The 21,636-nt window shown below is 43.7% G+C and overlaps 1 protein-coding gene across 1 annotated transcript in view; it reads right to left on the bottom strand.

The window, feature by feature from the left end:
* Positions 1 to 21,636, bottom strand: part of MRPS27 (mitochondrial ribosomal protein S27) — a 234,752-nt gene that overhangs the window by 172,070 nt on the left and 41,046 nt on the right. The window contains exon 4 of the mRNA XM_029574646.1: positions 9,487 to 9,545. Coding sequence (XP_029430506.1) covers positions 9,487 to 9,545 — 59 coding nt within the window. The remainder of the gene's footprint in view (positions 1 to 9,486; positions 9,546 to 21,636) is intronic.

The following is a 21,636-nucleotide window of genomic DNA, read 5'->3' on the forward strand; positions in this document are numbered from 1 at the left end:
GAGGGGAATGGTTGGCAATTTTTCCATTAGAATATGTATACGTTCCCCTTATAACTTTGAAGTGGCTTATACTAGCTTCACCAACTTTGAGTGGAGGCAGGTCCTCGGGGTGACAACAGACTTTTCAACTTTTGAAAGTTGGTAAGTGATTTTGGGAACATAGCTTTTTTTTGGTCCTAAAACATGCAAGGTGGGTTGAACTGAGACAATTTAGAATGTTGCCTTTTCTGCTGGTTTATTTAGGAATTTAAACATTTTAATTTATTCTTACAGAAATTGTAAATTGTGGGCTTATGTTCACTGAGGCACCCTATCAGCTGTCATTTTGAATAGGGATGTGTATGCTGATATTTTTCAACTCATTTTTGGGGGAGAATGGAGAGGGTTTCCTTCTCATCTCATTTTCTATTTTAGCGCATATTATTTGTAAATAATGCAAACTGAAACAGGAAAGGAAACAAAATCAAATTTTGTTGACATTTTTTGTTTCATATTGAAAAGCAAGTTTGCTTACCATAAACAGTGTTCTCCATAGGCAGCAGGATGAATTGCAGTATCTACTCACAATGCATGAAATTCAGCACAGTTCTTTTTCTGCAGCTACTTGTTCTCTAATTAAATGCTGAATTTCATGCATTGTGAGTAGATACTGCAATTTTGTTTGTGGCGTAATATTTTCTATAAAACACTAATTGGTTTTATATATCTTGTAGAATCTGCCTTACAAGATAAATTACCCTGAAGCAGCAGTATTGAGAAATGTTGGCCATCAGCGGCGGCATGGCAGTTCAGCAGAGAAAAATAAATTTTGAATTCATGAAAATATTATGAAATAAGTCCTTTCCTTGAGACTAATTTTATAAATTATAAAATTCAAAAATACAATTTATAAAAATATTTTTGCAGCAAATAAAATACAGGTCTGTACTGGAGGGTTTTGACCTGTGATTAAAATATCTGAGGCAAGTAAACATTTATCTTGCTGGATTCTGAGGTCTTTTCCTCCTACATTAAAAATGTTTTTCAGCAAGAAGTGTATGGATTGACATTTTAGAGATCTTTGGTGGGAGTTTTTTTCTTGAATTTGTGTGATTCACATAACTTCCCATTAGCCTATACTGTGTGGAGAAGGATGAATTAGCCATGACATGTGGATGACATGACTGAACAGATTCCCAGTCAGCTAATCAAACTTTTGTTCTACTGAGCATGTGCAGGAATACCAGCAGAAGCATTGCCTCATGAGCCTTCTCATTTGATTTTAGAGTTATTTCTAGCTAGGTAGTCGACTCTCCAGGGAGGTGGGCAGGTATTTAGCATAGCTAATTTATCATGCTGTCTAAGGAAAACATAGTTTAGGGTAAGCAAACTTGCTTTCTCTGTCAGCAAACTGGGCTGAATTAGCCATGCTATAATAGGAGTCCCAAGTAAAGTGTTATGATCAGGCTTGTGAACCCTTGGACCGACGAGAGGATGGTATTACCTTAGGAGGTGGGTCCTTAGGTTCCCCTGTCAGGTGGCGAGGTGGAACAGAAGATGGGACTGGCTGACCCTTGGCACTGAAGACTGAGGCGACCGTGGGAAAGCGAAGAGTCGTGACGTCGGAGAAGCCAACTGGGTCTTCGCCAGTGGAAGCCAATGGTCCCCCCGGGAGGAGCCCGTAGAGACCCAGGCCGCTGGGACTTAGGTGGGGCCCTTGGAGACGATGGTCCAGAGGAAATCCAAGGTCGAGTACCAGAAGGTCATCGCTTACCAGTCCGAGGTCACACACCGAGGGATCACCACTTGCCAGTCCGAAGTCACACACCAAAGAATCACTGCTTGCCAATCCGAAGTCACACACCGAGGAGTCACCGAGAAGAAACAGGAACCAGGAATCAAGGATCCGAAGCACTAGAAGAATCACCGAAGCAAGCAGACTCGAACAACGAAGTTGCCAAGTCAAGGAGTGAGCGGAGGAAGTCTCCTTATATACTTCCCCTGGTCTGGTTCATTGGAAACAAGTGCAGGCAATTAAAGGGATGAGGTCCCTTTAAATTCTGTAAGGGGGCGCGGCTTCGCGCCTAAGAGGACGGCGGCCATCTTGGACTCCCGGCCACGGAGGAAAGCAGTCTACTTGGTGAACAGGCTATATAAAACTGGTGTTCCAAATTAACTATCACTTTTTGAAAGATTGTCCAGACAGTAATGGCATGCAAAAATGTGATTTGCCAACCATGTTGTAGTTTTGCAGATGTTTTCAAGAAGTTTGGCTCACAGATGAGTTACGGATGCAGCAATGGCTATAATATAATGAACCTTGATGGTATCTGTAATTTGCAGTCCTGCTAACATATAGCAGTGTGAGAGGCAGACTATTAGCCAGTTGGACAATGTACTTTGGCCACTGCTATGCCCAGTCTGTTAGGATTGCAATAGATGAAGAACTGTGAAGCCTGAGGATGGGGCTGAGTTTTTCTTTTGTAGTAAGCCATGGCTCTTTTACGGTTCAAAGTATGAAGGAATTTTCACCTTCATGTGCACATAGCCTTGGGAAGAACGTAGATAACATGATGGTTTGATTAACATGGAAAGCTGATACTACTTTTGATAGAAACTTCTGGTAGGTGCGGAGCACCTTCCTATTGTTTGTATGAGAATGCTCTTCCCCTGGAGGAAGCGAGGGAAGGTTGTTAAAGCATATCTTATCACTTTTAATTCTGGAAGGTTGATATGAAATTGTCTTTCTATGCATGACCAAGTCCTTTGAATTTGAAAGGGGCCTATGTGAGACCCCCAACCCTTTGTGGAGACATCATTTGTTAAGTGTGCTGCCCACGGCACGGCCCTCTCACCTTGTATGGACTCCAGCTCCTGGTTCCTCTTCACTGGCGGAGGTGGGCCATCAGCTCCAACCTCGGGTCGCCTCCGGTGCCTCCGGCTCTGCCATGGTCCCCAGTGTTGCCAGCCAAGATGCCTCTGCTCATCAGGCCTCTCCGCATGGCCCGCGGAGAGATGCCGCCATCAGCACTGCGCCCCTCCTTAGGTGTGCGCGCATCGCTGATTCTTTTAAAGGGCCCATAGCAGGAATCTGGCCGCGGCCCCGGATGCTGATGTCAGACTCTTCAGTGTATATAAGCTCAGGCCTTGCTCCATAGCGTTGCCTTTGCAACAGGTCTCCTCGTACTCCAAGTACTTGTTGCTGATAATCGTCTCTACTTCGTGTTCCTGTCTCCTGTGGTTCTCGGTTCCTGTCTTCCTCGTTCCTGCCCTGTCTATGTGTTGGACTGACTCTTTGGATTTCGACTCAGCTTTGTTTGACTACTCTTCGGCTTATCTCCAACCCCGGACCTTTGCTACATTTGACCACGCCTGCCTTATCCATGCCCTGACCATTGCCTTGATTGACTATGCCTGCCTTCTCCGTGCCCTGACCATTGCCTTGATTGACTACGCCACAGGTTACTCCATGTCCAGAATTCTACATTGCTTGCCACGACCATCGCTTGCCACCAGCCCTGGTTCCAGCCTGTCAGTGACACCTCCTCTAGCCTATCTCCTGGACTTGGACTTACAAGGCTTCGGCCTTTCTTTGCTTAGGCGCCTCCAGTTACTTCCGTTCCATTGGCGCCTGAGTTCCGGTACCAAACCCAGACCAGGGTAGGACTACGCCACCTATCGACTGCTGTCTCTGGGCTGAACCACCTTATTTCACAAACCAACCTCGAGGCCCACCTAAGTCCTGCCGGCCCCAGCACCCAAAGGCTCAACCAGCGGGGAATGAGGACTGGTATATGTGAAGCTCCAGTGGCCTCTATTTTCAGCCCACTCCACCTGCCAACGGTGGGGACCCGTAGGTCCCTACCTACGGGCTGCATCAACTCCACCTAGGCCCAAGGGTCCACCTCCGATGCAACATCACAAGGAGTGATGCTCCTTCCTGAAGAATGAGGGGGTCTAGCCACCAGTGCAATTCTTGTGTCATTTCTTTCAAAATCTCTACTTTGGTAAGGTTGAGTAAGCTGGTTCCATTTGGAATGAAGGACTCATTGCAGGAGTTGTATGTGAAGGTGGGTTAGTGAAACTATGTGAATTGTGCCAACATGTGGCCAAGAACAATGATTTCACCGGCAGTTGACTGATCTGCATTCAACATTCTGTGTACAAGGGGCCAAGATGTGTTTACTGATCTGAAGACAGAAAAGCTCTCTCTTACAGAGAATCTAGCCAAGCTCCTATAAATTTGATTTTCTAGGAGGGAATCAGATTAGATTTATTGAAATTGGTCAGGAACCCCAACGACTGCAGTAGTCATATTGACTTCTGCAGAGAGGCTAGTACACCTTCCAGATAGACCACAGTCACAAATCCAGTTGTCCAGGTATGGGAAGACTCAGATGCCCAGTCGTCACAGATGTACTGGTATTACAGCTAAGCATTTGGTGAAAATCATTGGAACTGCTGACAGGTTGAAAGAGAACACTTTGTACTGATAGTAGGAGGAGTCCACCATAAATCGCAGTTAATGCCAGTGGGAGGGATGAAAGTGGATATAAGCCTAATATATCCTTTAGATCCAGAGTATACATCCACTCCCCCTTCTGGATGAAGGAGTGAATTGTATGGAAGGAATTCTATGAGGGAACCTTGGTCTGACCCAGTATGGCATATCTTATGTTCTTATTTTGAATTTCTCTCAGAGTATATGTTTGTTCCGGCTTTTTAAATCCAGGATAGCTCTCGGTTCCCTGATTTTCATGGGGAAAAAGAAGTAGCAAGAGAAAAACCCCTGGCCATGGTAATGTGGAGGAACCAGTTCTACCACCTGCTGTTTAAGGAGCAACTCCAACTCCAGGTGAAGTTGTGTTGAGTGAGATGGATCCAAATTGCAATCTGTGCGATGAAGGTGTGTGGGAAGCTGGGAAAAACATAAGTGATATCCAGACTCCACAATTTTGAGAAGCCAGTGATCTTTGATGATCTTGTGCCACTCCTCCAGGTAATGCTGGATCCTCCCCCCTACCGGAAAGGATAGTTGCTGGGATTGATAAGTGGTCAAAAACTTGGTTCAGGCTTGGGTTGGACTTGCTTCTGGCTGACGGCATTTATGGCTGTCGGGCACGAGCTAGAAGTTGCTGCTGTAGCGGAAGTAGAAACAGGACTTGGTATTGTTGGAATTGCCGGAAAAGGCATTTCTGGCAATACAGTCTTTTAAAAGTGTAACAGAGTACCTTGCAGAAGACTGTTGTTCTGATCCCATGGAGAGAGACTGGACTGCCATGGTTTCTTTGACTTTTCTCCGAAAAGGTTATCACCTCAGTAGGAACATCCACCAACTTGTTGTGGACATCATCCTATTGGCTACAGGCTCTCATTTATAGGTTATTTATTTATTTTTACAAATTTACAACCCACATCCTCCAATAGTTCAGAGTGGGGAACAAAATTCACATACACAAATTAAAACAAACAATCAAATTGAACAGAACATGTTAATAAAATATCACAGTACATAAAAGTGAATGACGCCAAGAAAAAAAGAATAAGGTAGTGGAGGAGTAAGGTGTCACATTTCACATTCATACACTCACTTGAACAGGAAAGTTTAAAGAGCTTTTCTAAAGGGTCTAGGGTCTGGAATATTCTGGACCTCATTTGGTAGTGAGTTCCATAAATTGAGACCTGCCAAGAAGAATGCTTTCTCAAGTTTCTGCCAAGAGCATCAGTCGTGAGGAGGGACTATCAAGAAGGTTCTGGTTGGCAAACCAAAGAGTACATGTTGGTGTGTGAACTTTCATCATGGCCACAATCCAAGGGGAGTTGAAACTGTGGAGAAAATTATGAATAATGGTGCCTAACTTGTATTTGATATGAGCTGAAAATGGGAGCCAATGTAAGGACTGAAGAATAACCAAGGCATGCAGAATGCTCCGATGGAGATCGACAAGGAGCATGCCATAGTATTGAATGCCTTGTAGATGAATTGAATAAGATGGAGTATATACTCTTCAGCATCCAAGAGTGGCTAAGGATATGCGATCCCACCTTCACCAGCCAGAAGAAAAAGGTTTCAGTTTTTGTATACAGTTATGCAAGTATTAAACCAAATAGAATTGGTTTAATACTTGCATAACTGTACACAATACTTGCAAAAATTCACCCATTACTTTTGAACATCTTTTTAACAAAATTGTCCAGTGGCCTAGGATCTGTCTCTGGTTTAGTATTTGAGTATATCCTTGTTTTCTTTGCTCTTTAAAGATCCAATTCTATGAAAACTGATTTATGAGATAACTGCATTATTCCAAACCTTGGGGATTTTGCACTCTATATTGTTGTGACTGGGACATAGGAAATAAGATTTTCCTACAGTCTCGCTTGTAATTTTTGTAGAATATTGTGGATCGATATGGTTGCTGGTTCTGATGATGTTTCCAAAATTTGGAGGAGACTGAAGACATTTATGCAAGGATCTTTGTCCTCATGCGTATTAATGCTGAGAACGTTTCCCAACTTGTCCAGAAATTTGGAATAGAAAAGATCCTCTGGTGGAGACGTCTTCTAGAAGCTCCAGGAGGGAATATGAAGATATCCCTGTCAAACCCTCTTCAGAGCCTAGAGGTGAGGGAACACTAATCCAGGACAATGAAGAAGGTGACTGAGGTAGGGTAATTAGTTACCTTAGAGGGGCATACACCTAGGGGCGGATTTTCAGAGCCCTGCTCGCGTAAATCCGCCCAAAACCGGGCGGATTTACGCGAGCAGGGCCCTGCGCGCCGGTAAGCCTATTTTACATAGGCCTACCGGCGCGCGCAGAGCCCCGGGACTCGCGTAAGTCCCGGGGTTTTCGGAGGGGGCGTGTCGGGGGGCGTGTCGGGGGCGGGCCCGAACCGCGCGGCGTTTTCGGGGCGTGTTGGGAGCGTTCCGGGGGCGGACCCGGGGGCGTGGCTACGGCCAGGGGCGGCCCGGGGGCGTGGCCGCGCCCTCTGGACCCGCCCCCAGGTCGCGTCCCGGCGCGCAGGAGGCCCGCTGACGCGCGGGGATTTACGCCTCCCTCTGGGAGGCGTAAATCCCCCGACAAAGGTAAGGGGGGGGTTTAGACAGGGCCGGGCGGGTGGATTAGGTAGGGGAAGGGAGGGGAAGGTGAGGGGAGGGCAAAGGAAAGTTCCCTCCGAGGCCGCTCCGATTTCGGAGCGGCCTTGGAGGAAACGGGGGTAGGCTGCGCGGCTCGGCGCGCGCCAGCTATACAAAATCCATAGCCTTGCGCGCGCCGATCCAGGTTTTTAGCAGATACGCGCGGCTCCGTGCGTATCTACTAAAATCCAGCGTACTTTTGTTTGCTCCTTTTAAAATCCGCCCCCTGGTGCACATCCTCTGCCTGGCTGGACATTGCAAGCGAATACCATGGATTTGAACCACCTCACAAGGATCCTGATGGAGCATCCATATGAACTGGGGATACTGGGACTCCTTCTCAAGAGAGTATATTCCATATCCTTAAAGAGATAAAGAAATCCTTCACCAACTTGACTATTTGATTGAGGGCTGATGTGTCCTCTGTTCTGGTCTGAGGGGTGGAACATCCTCTACTGACATGAAAATGGAATACTGCACATCTTCCAGGCTCTGCCAGAATAAGAGGCCAATTTAATGCGAGAGGTACCAGAGAACAAATGAGATTCGGTATTTCCAGGTATAGTCCTTATTACATTAATGTTGCTAGTGTAAGGGTTCTGGTAATTGGTGGGGCAGGGGCAACATATCCCTTTCTGCCCCTGTCAAAATTCTCAGCAGAGTAGACTACAGTTGCATTGGAAAAAATGTGGCACAATGCATGGATGATGGAGGAACCTGCTCTGATTGCAAGGGTGTTGAGGATCAATTAATTTCTCATTCCAGGGCTCAAAGCATCAAGTGGCTGAGGATGCCAATGTTCTGTGCATCGAAGGATCAGGGAGTGCGTAGACAATGCTGAAACTCATTTTCTTGTGGATCCACAGTGTGGCACCTCTTTTGCTTCAATGTATTCTTTTAAGTTTACCTGATACCGAGGATTCAGTCTGTTCCACCGAAGGGGGAGAAATTTTGAATGCGTTCCTGCTCAACTTCATTCCCAGAGAAGCAGAAGAGGCTTCGCTTTGAGAAAAGGAATGACTATGATTTCTCTGAGGACTTATGCAGTTCCTTCATTTTCCAAGCCTTCTATTTCTGGGTAAACAGGGGCATCCGGACAAGATCATAACAGTTGGCATGGTCATGATCCGGTCCCAGGCAGCTGTATCATAGGTCATATTAATCAGCGATAGACATTTTCTTATCATAAATACAGTCCTTAAAGCCATTCATGGTGGCTTTCTTCTTGGATATGCTGAAGAAAATTCTTTTGTTCTCTTTTTTTTTTTAAAGTGCTGTTTTCAGGCTGCTGAGGCAGTGAGGAAACATTTAAGAGAAAAAAATATTTGTAGAATGAGAGAGAGAGAGAGAGAGGTACAAGTCCATGCTGGTGCTCGGACAGAAAAAGACCGAAAGGACTCACAAGGCAACACCCATGCATGAATTCTCACATATGCTCAGTTGAACAAAAGCTCTATCAGCTAACAGAGAGGGGTCCGTTCAATGACACCCGATGATGCTACCCATATGTCATGGCTAATTTAGCCCCGTTTGTTGACAGAGAATGACATGAAATGAAATGGCCTGTTTAATTATATTTTTCATGAGGTTATAAAATGAACGAACATCCCTACTTCTGAATACAAAAAAAGAGAAAATTGTTCATCCACGTGCGTATATCGTGCATGCATGTAAGTTTGCTCAAACAGACTGAGCAGAAGTGTCTCCAGGGGAAGAATGGGGAACAGGTTTGTATTTAGATGCAAATGCCTGCATTTACAAATATATGCGGATACATTTTCTTGAAAAAAATTCTGTGCACAAATTATAAGATATAATTGCGTGAGATAATTTTCAAGATTATTGTAACTTTAGGACGTATTTACTGTCTAATTTATGTGAGCTGTTACAAAATTACCCTCATTGTGCCCAATTCAGTTCAAGTATTGTATTTCCTACAATGTATTATTTATATTACATAATTACTTAAATCAGGCTCTTTATTCCTTCAATTGGGCGACTTAACATACGATGTCTGGAATAATGGTATACAACAAATCATATCCTCCAGAAAACTGGCAAAGGGCTTTTCCACAAAATAATAACAAGCAATTTTACCATTTATTTTATCGAAGGCTTGAAGTAGCTGGTGGCTATTTATGAGTTGCTCAGTTTTACAATTGCATGGCTGACAGGAGCCATTGTCAGAGGGAGGCAACTAGAAACAAAGCATGCTACGACTGCAGGAAATCAGAAAGACCTCAGAAGCTAAGAACTGCGAGATGAGACGTGGACCATGAAATCTCCTAATCAAAAGGAAGTTACTGATGTAACTTAGGAACACTCTAAACGTATTCTTACAGTTCACAGATCAAGACAAGCAAGGATACTCACTTGTAAAGATAATACTCTGCTTGATCTATCTCTTCTCGAGAAGAAATGTTGTCAACAAACTGGTAAGAAAAACAAATTGCAGCATTGAATCAAACTATAACACTGTAATAAATTATATGCTAGAATCATCTCATTTTCTGTTGTTTTACAAATGGAAAGCAGAAATTGCTTCAATCTGACTACTAGAAATGTTTTTAAAAAGCAGTCTGTACTTACAATAATAAATTAAAGAATAGTATTAATGAATTACTAGGGCTATCATCCACTTTTAAGGGTTTTACACAAACATGGCCTGCCAGATGTTTCATTATAAGCCTCATAAAATTAATTTTCAGAGGAAACAGAGCACCCTCAATGTCGATTTGAAATACCAAAGTGAATGTGTAGTTTGATGCCATTCCATTCCTTGGCAACATGATTTATACAGTTTCAAATGGTTTCAGTTATTTACAGAAAACCTATTGACCTCAATTCTTTTGCTGCATTTTCAGAGCTGGCACCTGTGACATTTGAAAGCAAATTTGTCTATAACCAACATAATCTCAAGAATTGGTTTCTATTCTACTATGATAGAATATAATGTACAAGCAGGTTTTATCATTTTACAAGATTTAGGATTGGGGCAAAATATATAAAAAAAAAATATATAAAAGAGAACTAAGTAAATGACTTATTATTAAAAGTCATACCTCCTCTCATGAGCATAATGGCAAAAAGACTGCACATAAATGTTATCCAATTATAAAATCACATCCAGCCTTTCAAGATCACCTTGCTGTTGCTTTTTCAGGTCTGCCACCTTCTGCTCTGTGCCTTGCTACAAGAACTTTAGGTATATTTGGGAGCACACTTCAAGCAGGCCTCTGGGCAGCACAGGCCAAAGGTATTCTTTACCTGTAGATTCTGCATAAAATTTCCAAGAGGAAGTTCGCTTGTACTATCCTTTTGAAACTTGCTGCACGTAAAAAATATCCATCGACTTGCTTTTAGTGCAGGTAAACTTTTCACAGAAAATAAAGTGTGTAGATGCAAGACTACAATCTACATGTGCTATTTTCCAATCTCGTCCAAAATATTCTCCCCCAAATGCACTTAAAAGTATATCACAGAATACGGTGGAGATTTGGAGGGGAGGGTAATTTACAGCCTGCCACCTTATATGAGTAAACCGTTATTTGCCCATGTGAATGGCTTTGAAAATTACTCTCCGATTGTAGACGATGATGCATCTGTAGTCAAACTGTACAGACAAAGATATTTTGTCATGCATTAACAGGCCAGAATTCTTCTTTGAAACAATTCACCAACTGCTATTCCACCTTTGTGGTATACAATATGCTGTATGCTGTCCACGTGGATTGATACAGTGACTTGTAAAAGTCTTCACACCATTCTGCACTGTTTCACATTCTGGTGTCTAAAAAATACAATGCAAAAATGCATTAAAGTAGGAGTTTGTTTCACCGCTCTATACAATATACATATTTCTTTCAGTGTGAAAGAGCAATTATAGAAATATTCCAAAAGTAATAAGAATAAAAAACAAAAAAATCTGGATTGCACAAGTATTCACACCTTTGACTCAATACTTGGTGGAAGTCCCTTTTGCAGCAATAGCATCTATAAGTCGTTTAGGATAAATGTCTAGCAACGTTGCATAGTTTTTGTCCATTCTTCTTCGTAGAAGAGCTCAAGCTCTTTCAAGTTGGCTGGAGATCACCTGCAGAGTGAAGTCTTCAAGTCTTTCCACAGATTTTATATTCGATTCAGGTCTGGGCTTTGACAGGGTCAGTCAAACACATTCCGTTTCATCTTACTGAGTCGCTCCATTGTTTTTGCTCCATGCTTAGAATCACTGTCATGTTGAAAAATGAATCTTCTCCCCAGTCCCAGGTCTAGCACAGATTGGAACAGATTTTCTTCCAGGATCTGCCTGTACTTTGCACTATCCATCCTATCCCTCAATCTTCACAAGCCTCCCTGGTTCCTGATGCTACAAAGAATCCCCATAACATAATGCTGCTACTATCATGCTTTACTGTAGGGATAGTGTTAGCTTAGCATTCGGACCAAAAAGTTCCATTTTGGTCTCATTAGACAAAAAAATCTTCTCCCACATTCATGTAGTGTACTCTAACAGGCCGATGCAATAAATTGCGCGTAAAAAATGTGTATCCAAACTGGGCACCTGTTTTTTACCAAGTGTACATTCACCTCTTTTGGGTACTCGATGCAACAGGCAAATGAGCCACCACACTAAAAAGGACACACTAGGGATAAATTGTGCGTCTGTAGAGCGTCCATGGCATCGGGCACCCAGGAGACGTGGCTGTGCACAGGTTAGGAAAACGGTCGCTCAATTTTATGAGTGTCTGTTTTCCTAACCCGACCACCAGCAAGTTTTTTCTTTTTTTCCTTTTTGCAGTATTTTTTGCTTTTCTGTGCAGGTTTTGGGGCACCTCGTGACTTAACGCTAGCTCCCGGGTTAGCGTTAATTTTTGAGGGTTAAAATGTGCACAAGTGCAGTTATTTTTTACATTCAGGGTACTAGGTAATAGCCTTATCAACATGGCATTTACATGTGATTTGCGCTATTAGCAACAAGCTGATACCCTTATTGCATCAGGGGTTATGGACGCACGTCCATAACCCACATGCAACCTAGAGTTAACATGTGCGCTAGCTTGAACGCATGATATTGCATCAGCCTGTAAGCTTGTCTTTGTAAATGTTACATGGCACATCACATGGCATTTCTTCAGCAGTAGCTTCCTTCTTGCCACCCTGCCATCAGGCTATCTTTGTGGAGTAATCTTGAAATTGTTGAACAGTCCACATTTTCCTCAATCTGAGCCAAAGACCTCTGCAGTTTATTTATTTATTTTCCAATTTCTATTCTGTTAATTCCAAAATGTTCAAAATGGATTACAAAAAAAACAAAAACATACGCATTAAAATGAATACATAAAACAAAACAGTAAACTTCAATTTTCATAAAACAAAAATAGCAATAAAATAAATATAAAACAAATATCAATAAACTTGATTAAAGAAAGCTGCTTTTAATTTCTTTCAAAACTTCAAAGAATCCTGCTCACTACATACCTCACAAGGTAAGGAATTCCACAATTGAGGCGTGACTATTGAAAATATTTTATTCCTTGTTTCCTGAAGCTTAAACTGAGATATTGAAAGAACCACTAACAAATTTTGGTTCTGAGATCTCAAAGAACGTAAGAAGTATATTTTGAATGTCTCAGTTTTAAACAAAAATCTTATTTGAAAAGTGCTTTATGAACCCAATCAATGATAAAACTTTAAATGTAATCCTTTCAGCCACTGGAAGCCAATGCAATTCTTTTTTAAAAGGGGTAATACGGGTACCCCATGGTAATCCATAAATTGCTCTTACAACTTCATTCTGAACTAAATCAAGAACATGGATAAATATTTAGATAAACCTAAATATAATGAATTGCAATAACTGGGATTGCAAAGGACCAATGACTGAACTAGAACACAAAAGCTCTTTCAAAGTAATCTTAGGCCTCACAGGGACCTTCTGCAGCAGTTTCCTTAAGCCACAGCTACTGATTTAGGAGGTGGTGGTGGTGGTGCCAAACTGTTTCACTTTATAATGATGGACCTGACAGTGCCCCCCAAAGGATATTCACACACATTGAAATTTTCTTATAGCTTTCCTCTATCCTGTGCCTTTGGATCATGCTAACCCAGAGTTCTTACGGCAGCTACTTGTTCAGCATGTTTTGACCTTTGTTTCAAATTTACTTCATGCAACAGAAACAGCTTGATTCTTCATCCAGGAGTATTTGAATCAGCTCAACTAATATAACTGGACACTGATGGGCTCCATTTAAACTTACAGGACTTGCAATGTTTGGGTGTGAAGACTTAAGGACTCAAGACTTTTTTTTGGATTTTTACAATATTCTTTATTGCTTTTGGAATACATTTATAATTGTTCTTTCACAATGAAAGAGAAGTGAATGTTGTGTAGATCAGTGAAACAAATTCCTACTTTAATGCATTTTTTATTTGCCTTCTTTAGACAGCAGAATATGAAAAATGCACACGGGTCTGAAGACCTTTGGAAGGCACTTTACATGTGAGGAAAACAAAGAGATCATTTACAGGTTGTCAAACTGAAGAAAACAGTTGCTTTAATGCCAAGAAACTGGAAGCAACATTTGTGGACCACTGTATCAGTATGGGTCATTCTTCTGTTGATTCGGGGCCTGATTATCAAAGTGACTTGTGTGCATAAAACCCTGCTTTCTGAACACAAATGGTGCTTTGAAAAAAATCAACCAGGGCCAGTGCACATAAAAGTGCATGCATAAACTGGTTTCACACATACTCTTCTGTGCACTGGGAGTCGGTCTTTGAAAGCAGAGTGGGGATGGGGATATGACTTTACGTTCACATTTTCTAAAGTATGCATGTAAGTTACCATGGAGAAGCTTGAAGCAGGGGTAATTTTGTGCGGACCCGGACAATCAGGGAAAAATTTTCAAAGTCAACTAATGCACATAAGTTTGCTTTGAAAATCATCGATAAAGTCTGCGTGTACCTTATACACAGAAACTTTACTACTATGTAAGAAGTTATGAAATGACCCTCTTAAAATTTTGTGCTAGTGATAGAGTAAAATCCCTGAAGTGTGGGGGTGATTATGGCAAGGCATTACTACAGTGTGAACAATATTGGATTTTCAAATTAAATATGATCATTCTCCATGGCCTCAATGCTACTTTTCTATATTTTTATGAACTACAACCTTCCAACTGATTTTGGTGGATTTAAACTCCCTCCTTTTCTAAACAGGAAAATAACAAAAAACAATAACTGGGCTCCAAATCTCAGATAGACCCTAGAGTACAGATTGCCCAAACACTGTCATGTCGGAAATATGCATGCAAACAATAGTGTGATGTAAACCCATGAATTGAAATTCACATCACAGCTCTGCATATCTCCTCAATACAGTTTAACCTCAGATGGGCCTCGGATACATTAAGAGCGCCTTAGATAGAAAGGCCTTCTGTAGGATGGGTAATAACATCTGGAAGTCGATGGATCCTGAAGGGTGAGAGGATACCACCACACTTTGTTCTTTAAGTTGTGATACAGTTTCACGAAGATTATCACCAAATAAATTATCTCTTTTGCAGGGGAGATCGCAGAGTTTATCATGGACATCTTCACGGACCGCGCTTGCTCGCAACCAAGCTATGCGTCTTGCAGCAATAGTGGCTGCAGATGTACGGGCTGATAGACTCTACAACATTGGAAGCATGTGGAAGTTGTGCTGCGACAAAGTGATGAAGATTTTTGCATTCTAAATTTCAATTCAGTCTTCCTAGAAATGGTGGGCATGGAGAAGGGGGTCTCCCAGGCTTTGTCCATGACAGCTTTGAGTACTGAGTGAGACAGAAGTGCTGTAGGTTCAGGTGGAGTGTCGAATATTTTGAGAAGGTCATGCACATCGGATCGTGGATCTAAATCTTTTTGGTTTCTAGGTTTAATACACATCCTAGTTTTTCAAGAAATTTAGAATATGTTAGATCTTCCAGTGGAGATGTCGGCTCCGGCAACCCACCCGGGGGATCAGAAGGTATCCCTGTGGAAGAGCATGGAGATGGTGGAAAAAGAGTTTCTGGCTGATCTAAAATCGGGCTGCCATGAGGACTCAACTGGTGATGATCTGATTGATGAGGAGAATGATGCGTTGAGCAATCCGTGTCCACTCCAGAAATACTGGAGGGGGGCCTAGGGTGTTGAGCATGAACCACGGAATCAAAGAAGGTCTGGAGGAGACCGGTGATCTGGGAGGTTTGTGAGGCCACTCCCTGGAGTTCTCTGGGATGTCTAGTAGTTCTTTTTCTCTTTGGAAAGGGAGAGAGGCCTGAAAGGCTACTCTGAGAGGAATGTCTGGAGGAGGAAGACCTTCTGGAGCGACGTGACCTGTCATCATGGGGAGTGGAGGCAGAGGAAGAAGAATGTGGATGTTGGTTATCCTCCTCTGAATCAGCTGAAAGGTCTAAAAGCAGTATGGGCAATGATGGGACTATTAGAGGCTCAGTGTTTCTTATGTACTGATGCCTCAGGAGTTGTGTGGAGGTTCTGCTTTTAAGCCTTGTCCTGTTTTTGCGTCGGGTGTGTCGGTGCGTCATCCAATGCACCATGATGCATTGGGCATATTCGTAGCAGCTTCAATGGCAGGTGCAGCAGGGAATCTGTGCCGTGCGTCGGAGGAGGTCATGCGTTGACCGAAGCTCAGCACGCTGGATCCCTGCCTTGGCTTGACACATCTCTCTGCAGCGACAGCGGTTTTCCTGACGCTGACGACACATGCCAGCCTCAGAAGAACTGAAGGTCTGGGCTTTATGGTCCTGTCTAAAGATGGTTGCCCAATTTTATTGTCACGTCCTTCACCCTCTGTGTGGAGGAGGGTTGAAGTGAGGAAGCCCTCTTCATGTCTCTCGGCCTTGTGGATTCTCTGGCCAGGGAAGACTGTGGAAAGTTGCGGGGCATAGGACCCCGATGTGTCCTCGGCACTTTCCCTCAGATGTGCTATCTCTGCAGCCCATTGATGCTGGGTCCTGGGAGACATCTTGCCACAATCGAGGCAGACCGCCATATCATGGTTGGGCCCAAGGCAAAAATAACAAGTTTTATGTCCATCTGTGGCGGACATAATTTTGCCGCAAAATTTAAAACCAGGGGTCTTCGAGGCCATATCTATTTATTTTGAAAAAAGTTAATACTGAAAAGTGCTGTTTGGGACTCTCAGTGAGAGGAAAGTTAAGAGAAAGGCAGGAGCAGAGAGAAGTCGCATCCTAATCACATGCAGGGAAAAAGAAAACTGGCAGGAGTCCGTTGGGCTGTGCGAGAAAAGTACCTTGCAGGTGTGTAGCAGCCAAAAATTAGCTGCTAGAAGAAGTTCCCATCCATAACCACCAGGGGGCGCTCCCAGAAGGCATGGCTAATTCAGCCCTGCTTATCTGAGGAAAAAGACTAGTTCTTTACGTGTCCCTGCTACAGATTTGCAATCAGCCAAAAAACAGGAAGTAATTCCTTCTGTCAAAGATTATCATCTGCAAGTCACCTGCTCTCAGGCTTTCTCATTTGCAGGATCATTGCTGTGGAATAGTTTAGCCGCTCCCATTAAGCAAGCAGAATGTTAGGAATTATTAGGAAAGGAATGGAAAATAAAACAGAGAATATCATAATACCTCTGTATTGCTCCATGGCGAGACCACTCTGATCGCCGCAACTCAAAAAAGATACAGTTGAACTGGAAAAGGTACAGAGAAAGGTGACCAAAATGATCAAAGATATGGAACAGCTCCTCTATGCAGAAAGGCTAAACAGGTTAGAGCTGTTCAGCTTGGTTAAAGGTCTATAAAATCGTGAGAGGATTAGGACTAGGAAGCCACTCCATGAAGTTAGCAAGTTGCACATTTAAAACAATTAAGAGAAAATTATTTTTCACTCAGTGCTCTCTGGTATTTATTGCCGGAGGATGTGATTATGGCAGTAAGTGCAACTGGGCAGGAAAAGGGACCATGTGGTTCAAAGCACAACAACTGGGCCTGGCAGGGGACAAGGAGGAGGAGGTGCCAAAGCACTGCAAGGCTGGCCATATCCTCCTCCTACTTATCTGAATGAGTGGGTAAGTGATGGGATCTTGGGGCTATAGAAAGGGTCGGAGAGAGCAGGAATTAGGCCCGTGCAAGCTAAGAAAAGTAGGCCCCTATGTGAGGTTCTGATGTGATACTTAACAAGAGAAATCGTTTTCTAAATTTCCCAAATAATTTTTATTTATTTAAGAAGGCTTTACGAGCTTTTTTGTTAGCAAATTCTTCAATTACAATTGAAATTTTTATTTATACATGTTAGAAATAGATATATTTAGCTTTTTTTTTTTAATTTTGCCCAACAAAAGTAGGCCCCTTGAACATTGTAGGCCATAGCCAAATGGCCATGTTGGCACCCCCTCTCTCCTGGAATGGCTATAGATGAGAAAGTTGTGCTCTCAAACTCCCACCAATGATTTTCTTCTGGGGCGGGTGGGTTGGACCAGAGCAATGTGCTGAGTGCCATTCCACTGTCATCAGTGATTTTTCTTTTCTTTTTTTTTAAGAAGGTCCCTGGTCTCCCGTAACAATTTGGCCAACCTTGGCCAAATCCACGACAAGGGCTGAATTTTGCAGCCCTTACTACAACATCACAGAGATGGGGGGGGGGGGGGGGCCTATTTAAGGCAAATTACAACAAAGCTTCAATAAACAACAAGTAATACAATCAAATATTTCAAAACACAAAACATTAACCTACTACAAGTTGACCATTTTTATCCAAGATTGTGGAGTTTCTACCAATTAATAAAGATTAAGATTTTTCTGCCAATTAGGACTAATTCTTAGTCTTCATGCTCTGCTCTTCCTGTTGATTTACTATAGAGCGCATATCTCATCTCCGTTGCTTTTGTAGCTAAAACACAAAACATGAAACTTCACTAAAAATTACCGGTAACTGGTCTACTAAAATTTAGACTAATTCTAACTAATCTGGATTCCCACAAGGGTCTAATTTATCCCCTACTTTATTTAAATTTTATATTAGTCCTTTAATTGCTAATTTGGATAAAATGGTTCCATTTTTATACTGACAACATCCATTTCTTTTTCAGTTCAGGACTATGCAATTAATAACAAATTGCTTTCAAACAATTAACAACTGGATGTCCTCAAATCAGATGGGTTTTTTTTTTCCAAAATAATTTTTATTTACCGGGGTGGCAGAGACAACCAGCAATAACACCATACAACTCGGAAAACACAGTACATAATTACATGGGTACAACAATGCAAACGTGGTAGAACCAACAAGAACTCAAGTCACTGCTCATCCCAATTTTTCTTCCCCCCCCCCTAGGTCCCCCCTCCCTGAACCCGAGCCCCCCGCCCCAAACCCCACTCATCCATCCAGCATTCACACCTTACTTCCCCCCCTCCCTAGCCCCTTCACTTTAGAGGACCAGTTTAGAGTATACCCATTGCGACACAGTTCCTCCTGCAACGATTTAGGAAAAGTAGCAAAACAAATGTCCCAACAAACACAGTACATTGAGTCCGACTGCCTCTTGCCTGCCAGGTAATCCAGTCGTTCCAGTTGTGCCAGTGAGGCCATTCTCCCAAACCAGGCAGCCAGTATAGGCGCAAGCAACGGCTCTGTCCAACCAGCCAGGATAGTGCGACATGCCATCAAGACAGCGACCCTCTCAAAACGGGCCTTAGCACAACTGCCAGGTAAGTGTCGAGGAGACATACATGAAAGTAACATCCTGGCATTGAGCCGCAGAGGCACACCGATGCATTTCCCCACCACCTCCAGTACTGCCTGCCAGAAGGACTGCAATGACGGGCATGAGATCAATCGGTGCACCAGAGTACCATCAGCAGTTCCACATTTAATACAGGTAGGTGAGGCAGCCAACCTCATCCTGAACCGCCGAACGTCATCGTAGTAAAGAGAATGAAGAAGCTTAAACTGAAGCTCTCGGAGACTGAGATCAGGTAACAGTTTATATAGGTCCCGGCACCAGCTAGACATCTGCCTCTCCATGATCATAGAGTCCAAGACTGTTGACCACCGAACAGCCATACGGCGCACTGGAGCGGCATCACCAAGCTTCTGTCCCAGTCTCTTCCAACTGGCGATGGAGTTCCGGAGATACGCAGTATCAAAAATGGTATTGGCAAATCTTATTTCAGCCTCAAGCTCCTGACGTGTCCAAGCAAAGGCAGTCAGGTAGTGGCGGGCCTGAAGAAAGGCAAAAAATTGTTTGGCAGGCAATTGGAAGGTCCGGGCCAGCGTAGCAAAGTCCAGCAAAGTACCTGAAACAGGATCATACATATGAAAAGCAAACATCACCCCCTGCTCTGCCCATTGACTAAATACTGACTTGCAATCACGCCCAGGGAGAAATTCCACATTCTGCAAAAAAGGGAGCAGCAGAGATCGCCCTCCCGATAACTTATACTGTCTCCGCAGCCATCTCCACGCTTTGATACAGGGGGTTAAAAGAACAGTAGGATAATACGCTACCCTACGCTGGTCCACCCTCATTTGAATAAGGTTCAACGGAGACCCCGGGGTAGACATACTCCCCAGCATCCCTGCTTCGCAGTAACGATAGGACCCCGTTAGCCATTCCCCCACAAACCTCATTTGGCATGCCACGTTATAAAGCCGGAAATCCGGTAAATTTAACCCCCCCACATTCTCGCGGATATTCCATAGCCACATATGCCAGTCGTGCCCGTTTCCCCCGCCACAAGAAATTTTGTATGGCAGAGCGGAGGCGGCGCACCTCGGCTACCGTCAACCAGCAAGGAAGCATGTGTAAAAAATATAAAAGTTTGGGCATCAACACCATTTTTACCAGGGCACCCCTGCCAAAAAGGGAAAGGGGCAACATCTTCCACAACCCCAACTGATCCTGAAATTTGGCAATGCAGGGAGCTATATTTAAGGAGTGCAGCTGCCTTAAGTCCTGCGGAATCATTACCCCCAAGTACTGGATCTTGCCGGCGGCCCAGCGAAAGGGGAACTCCCCTACCCACGTAACTGGAAGAGTCTCATGTAAGGATAAGGCCTCCGACTTATCATAATTAATTTTAAGACCCGCAACCAAGTGGAACTTATCAAATAAATGAATAATGCCGGTACACTGGTACGCGGTTTCCCCACAAATAATAACAGGTCATCTGCAAACAGGGCCAGCTTCAGGGGATGCCCATCCAGACTGATACCACTAATGTCTTTTGCACGCCGGATACTAATGGCCAAAGGCTCCAGTGCCATAACAAATAATACAGGCGATAGGGGACACCCCTGCCGCACCCCCCGAGAGATCGGAAAAGCCTCAGTGGGCAGGCCATTAATCAAAATAGAGGCGCTAGGGAGTTGGTAGAGCACCTGTAGCCATTTTAGGTACGCCCCTGAGAAGCCATATTTTTGCAACACCCAGAACAGGTACTCCCAGGAAAGTGAATCAATCGCTTTTTCTGCGTCCAAGCTCAGGATCAATGCTTCAGCCTCTGCCTGGTAGCTTAAGGCAGCTATTAAGCGCCGCACATTCCTCACCCCCTGACGACCCTGGATAAACCCAGTTTGATCCTCATGAATGATACTGGGCAAGACGGGAGACACCCTGGCAGCCAAAACAGAAGCCAAGATTTTAACATCAACGTTGAGCAACGAGATTGGGCGGTAAGAGCCCACCTCCGCAGGGTCTTTCCCTGGCTTGGGCAAAACTACGATGACGGATTGATTGGAGGCTGGTGCTATTTTACCAGTATGTAGTAAATCGGCATAATACGCTCGCACAGGCTCAAGCACCCCAAAACTCAGAATTTTATAATATTCAGACCCCAACCCATCGAGGCCCGCCGCCTTGCCCAGTGAGAGCTTTTTGATAACCGCATAGATTTCTTGGGTAGTTATAGGGCTATTCAGCATCTCTAACTGGTCTAAAGTTAACTTTGGCCATGGTAAGTCCGCAAACATCGTATCAGCGAGTTCCTTATCCATTGGCTTCGAGGTATAAAGGGTCGTGTAATATTCTAAAAACCGGTTCGCTATACCTTGAGGAGTTGTGTGGTGCACCCCATTCCTATCTTTAATTCCCACAATCGAGGCCCGCTGGCCGCGTGGTCGAACCAAATGGGACATAAGCCGACTAGCTCGGTTACCGTACTTGTACAGCTGGTATCGGTAAAATCTTAGGGATTTAGAAGCCCGCTGATGTAGCAGACTATTTAGAGCTTCCCGCACCCAATCCAATTGGGCTTTAGCATCCTCAGACAGAGCCCCCATGTGAGCACTTTGGGCCGCTTTAAGAGCTCCTGTAAGCCTCAGAATTTCGGCGTTACAGCGTCTATTTTTCTTAGCCACATACGCAATAATGGCCCCTCGCATGACCACTTTCCCCGCCTCCCACACAGTCGACGGGGTAACCTCCGGGGTCGTGTTATTCATTACGTAATCCTTCCAGCAGGCCTGCAAGTACCCATGAAATTCCTTGTCTAAGTAGAGATTGGGCCGCATGCGCCATGAGTG

This window comes from Rhinatrema bivittatum, chromosome 1 (assembly GCF_901001135.1).
Source record: "Rhinatrema bivittatum chromosome 1, aRhiBiv1.1, whole genome shotgun sequence".
Taxonomy (NCBI): Eukaryota; Metazoa; Chordata; class Amphibia; order Gymnophiona; family Rhinatrematidae; genus Rhinatrema; species Rhinatrema bivittatum.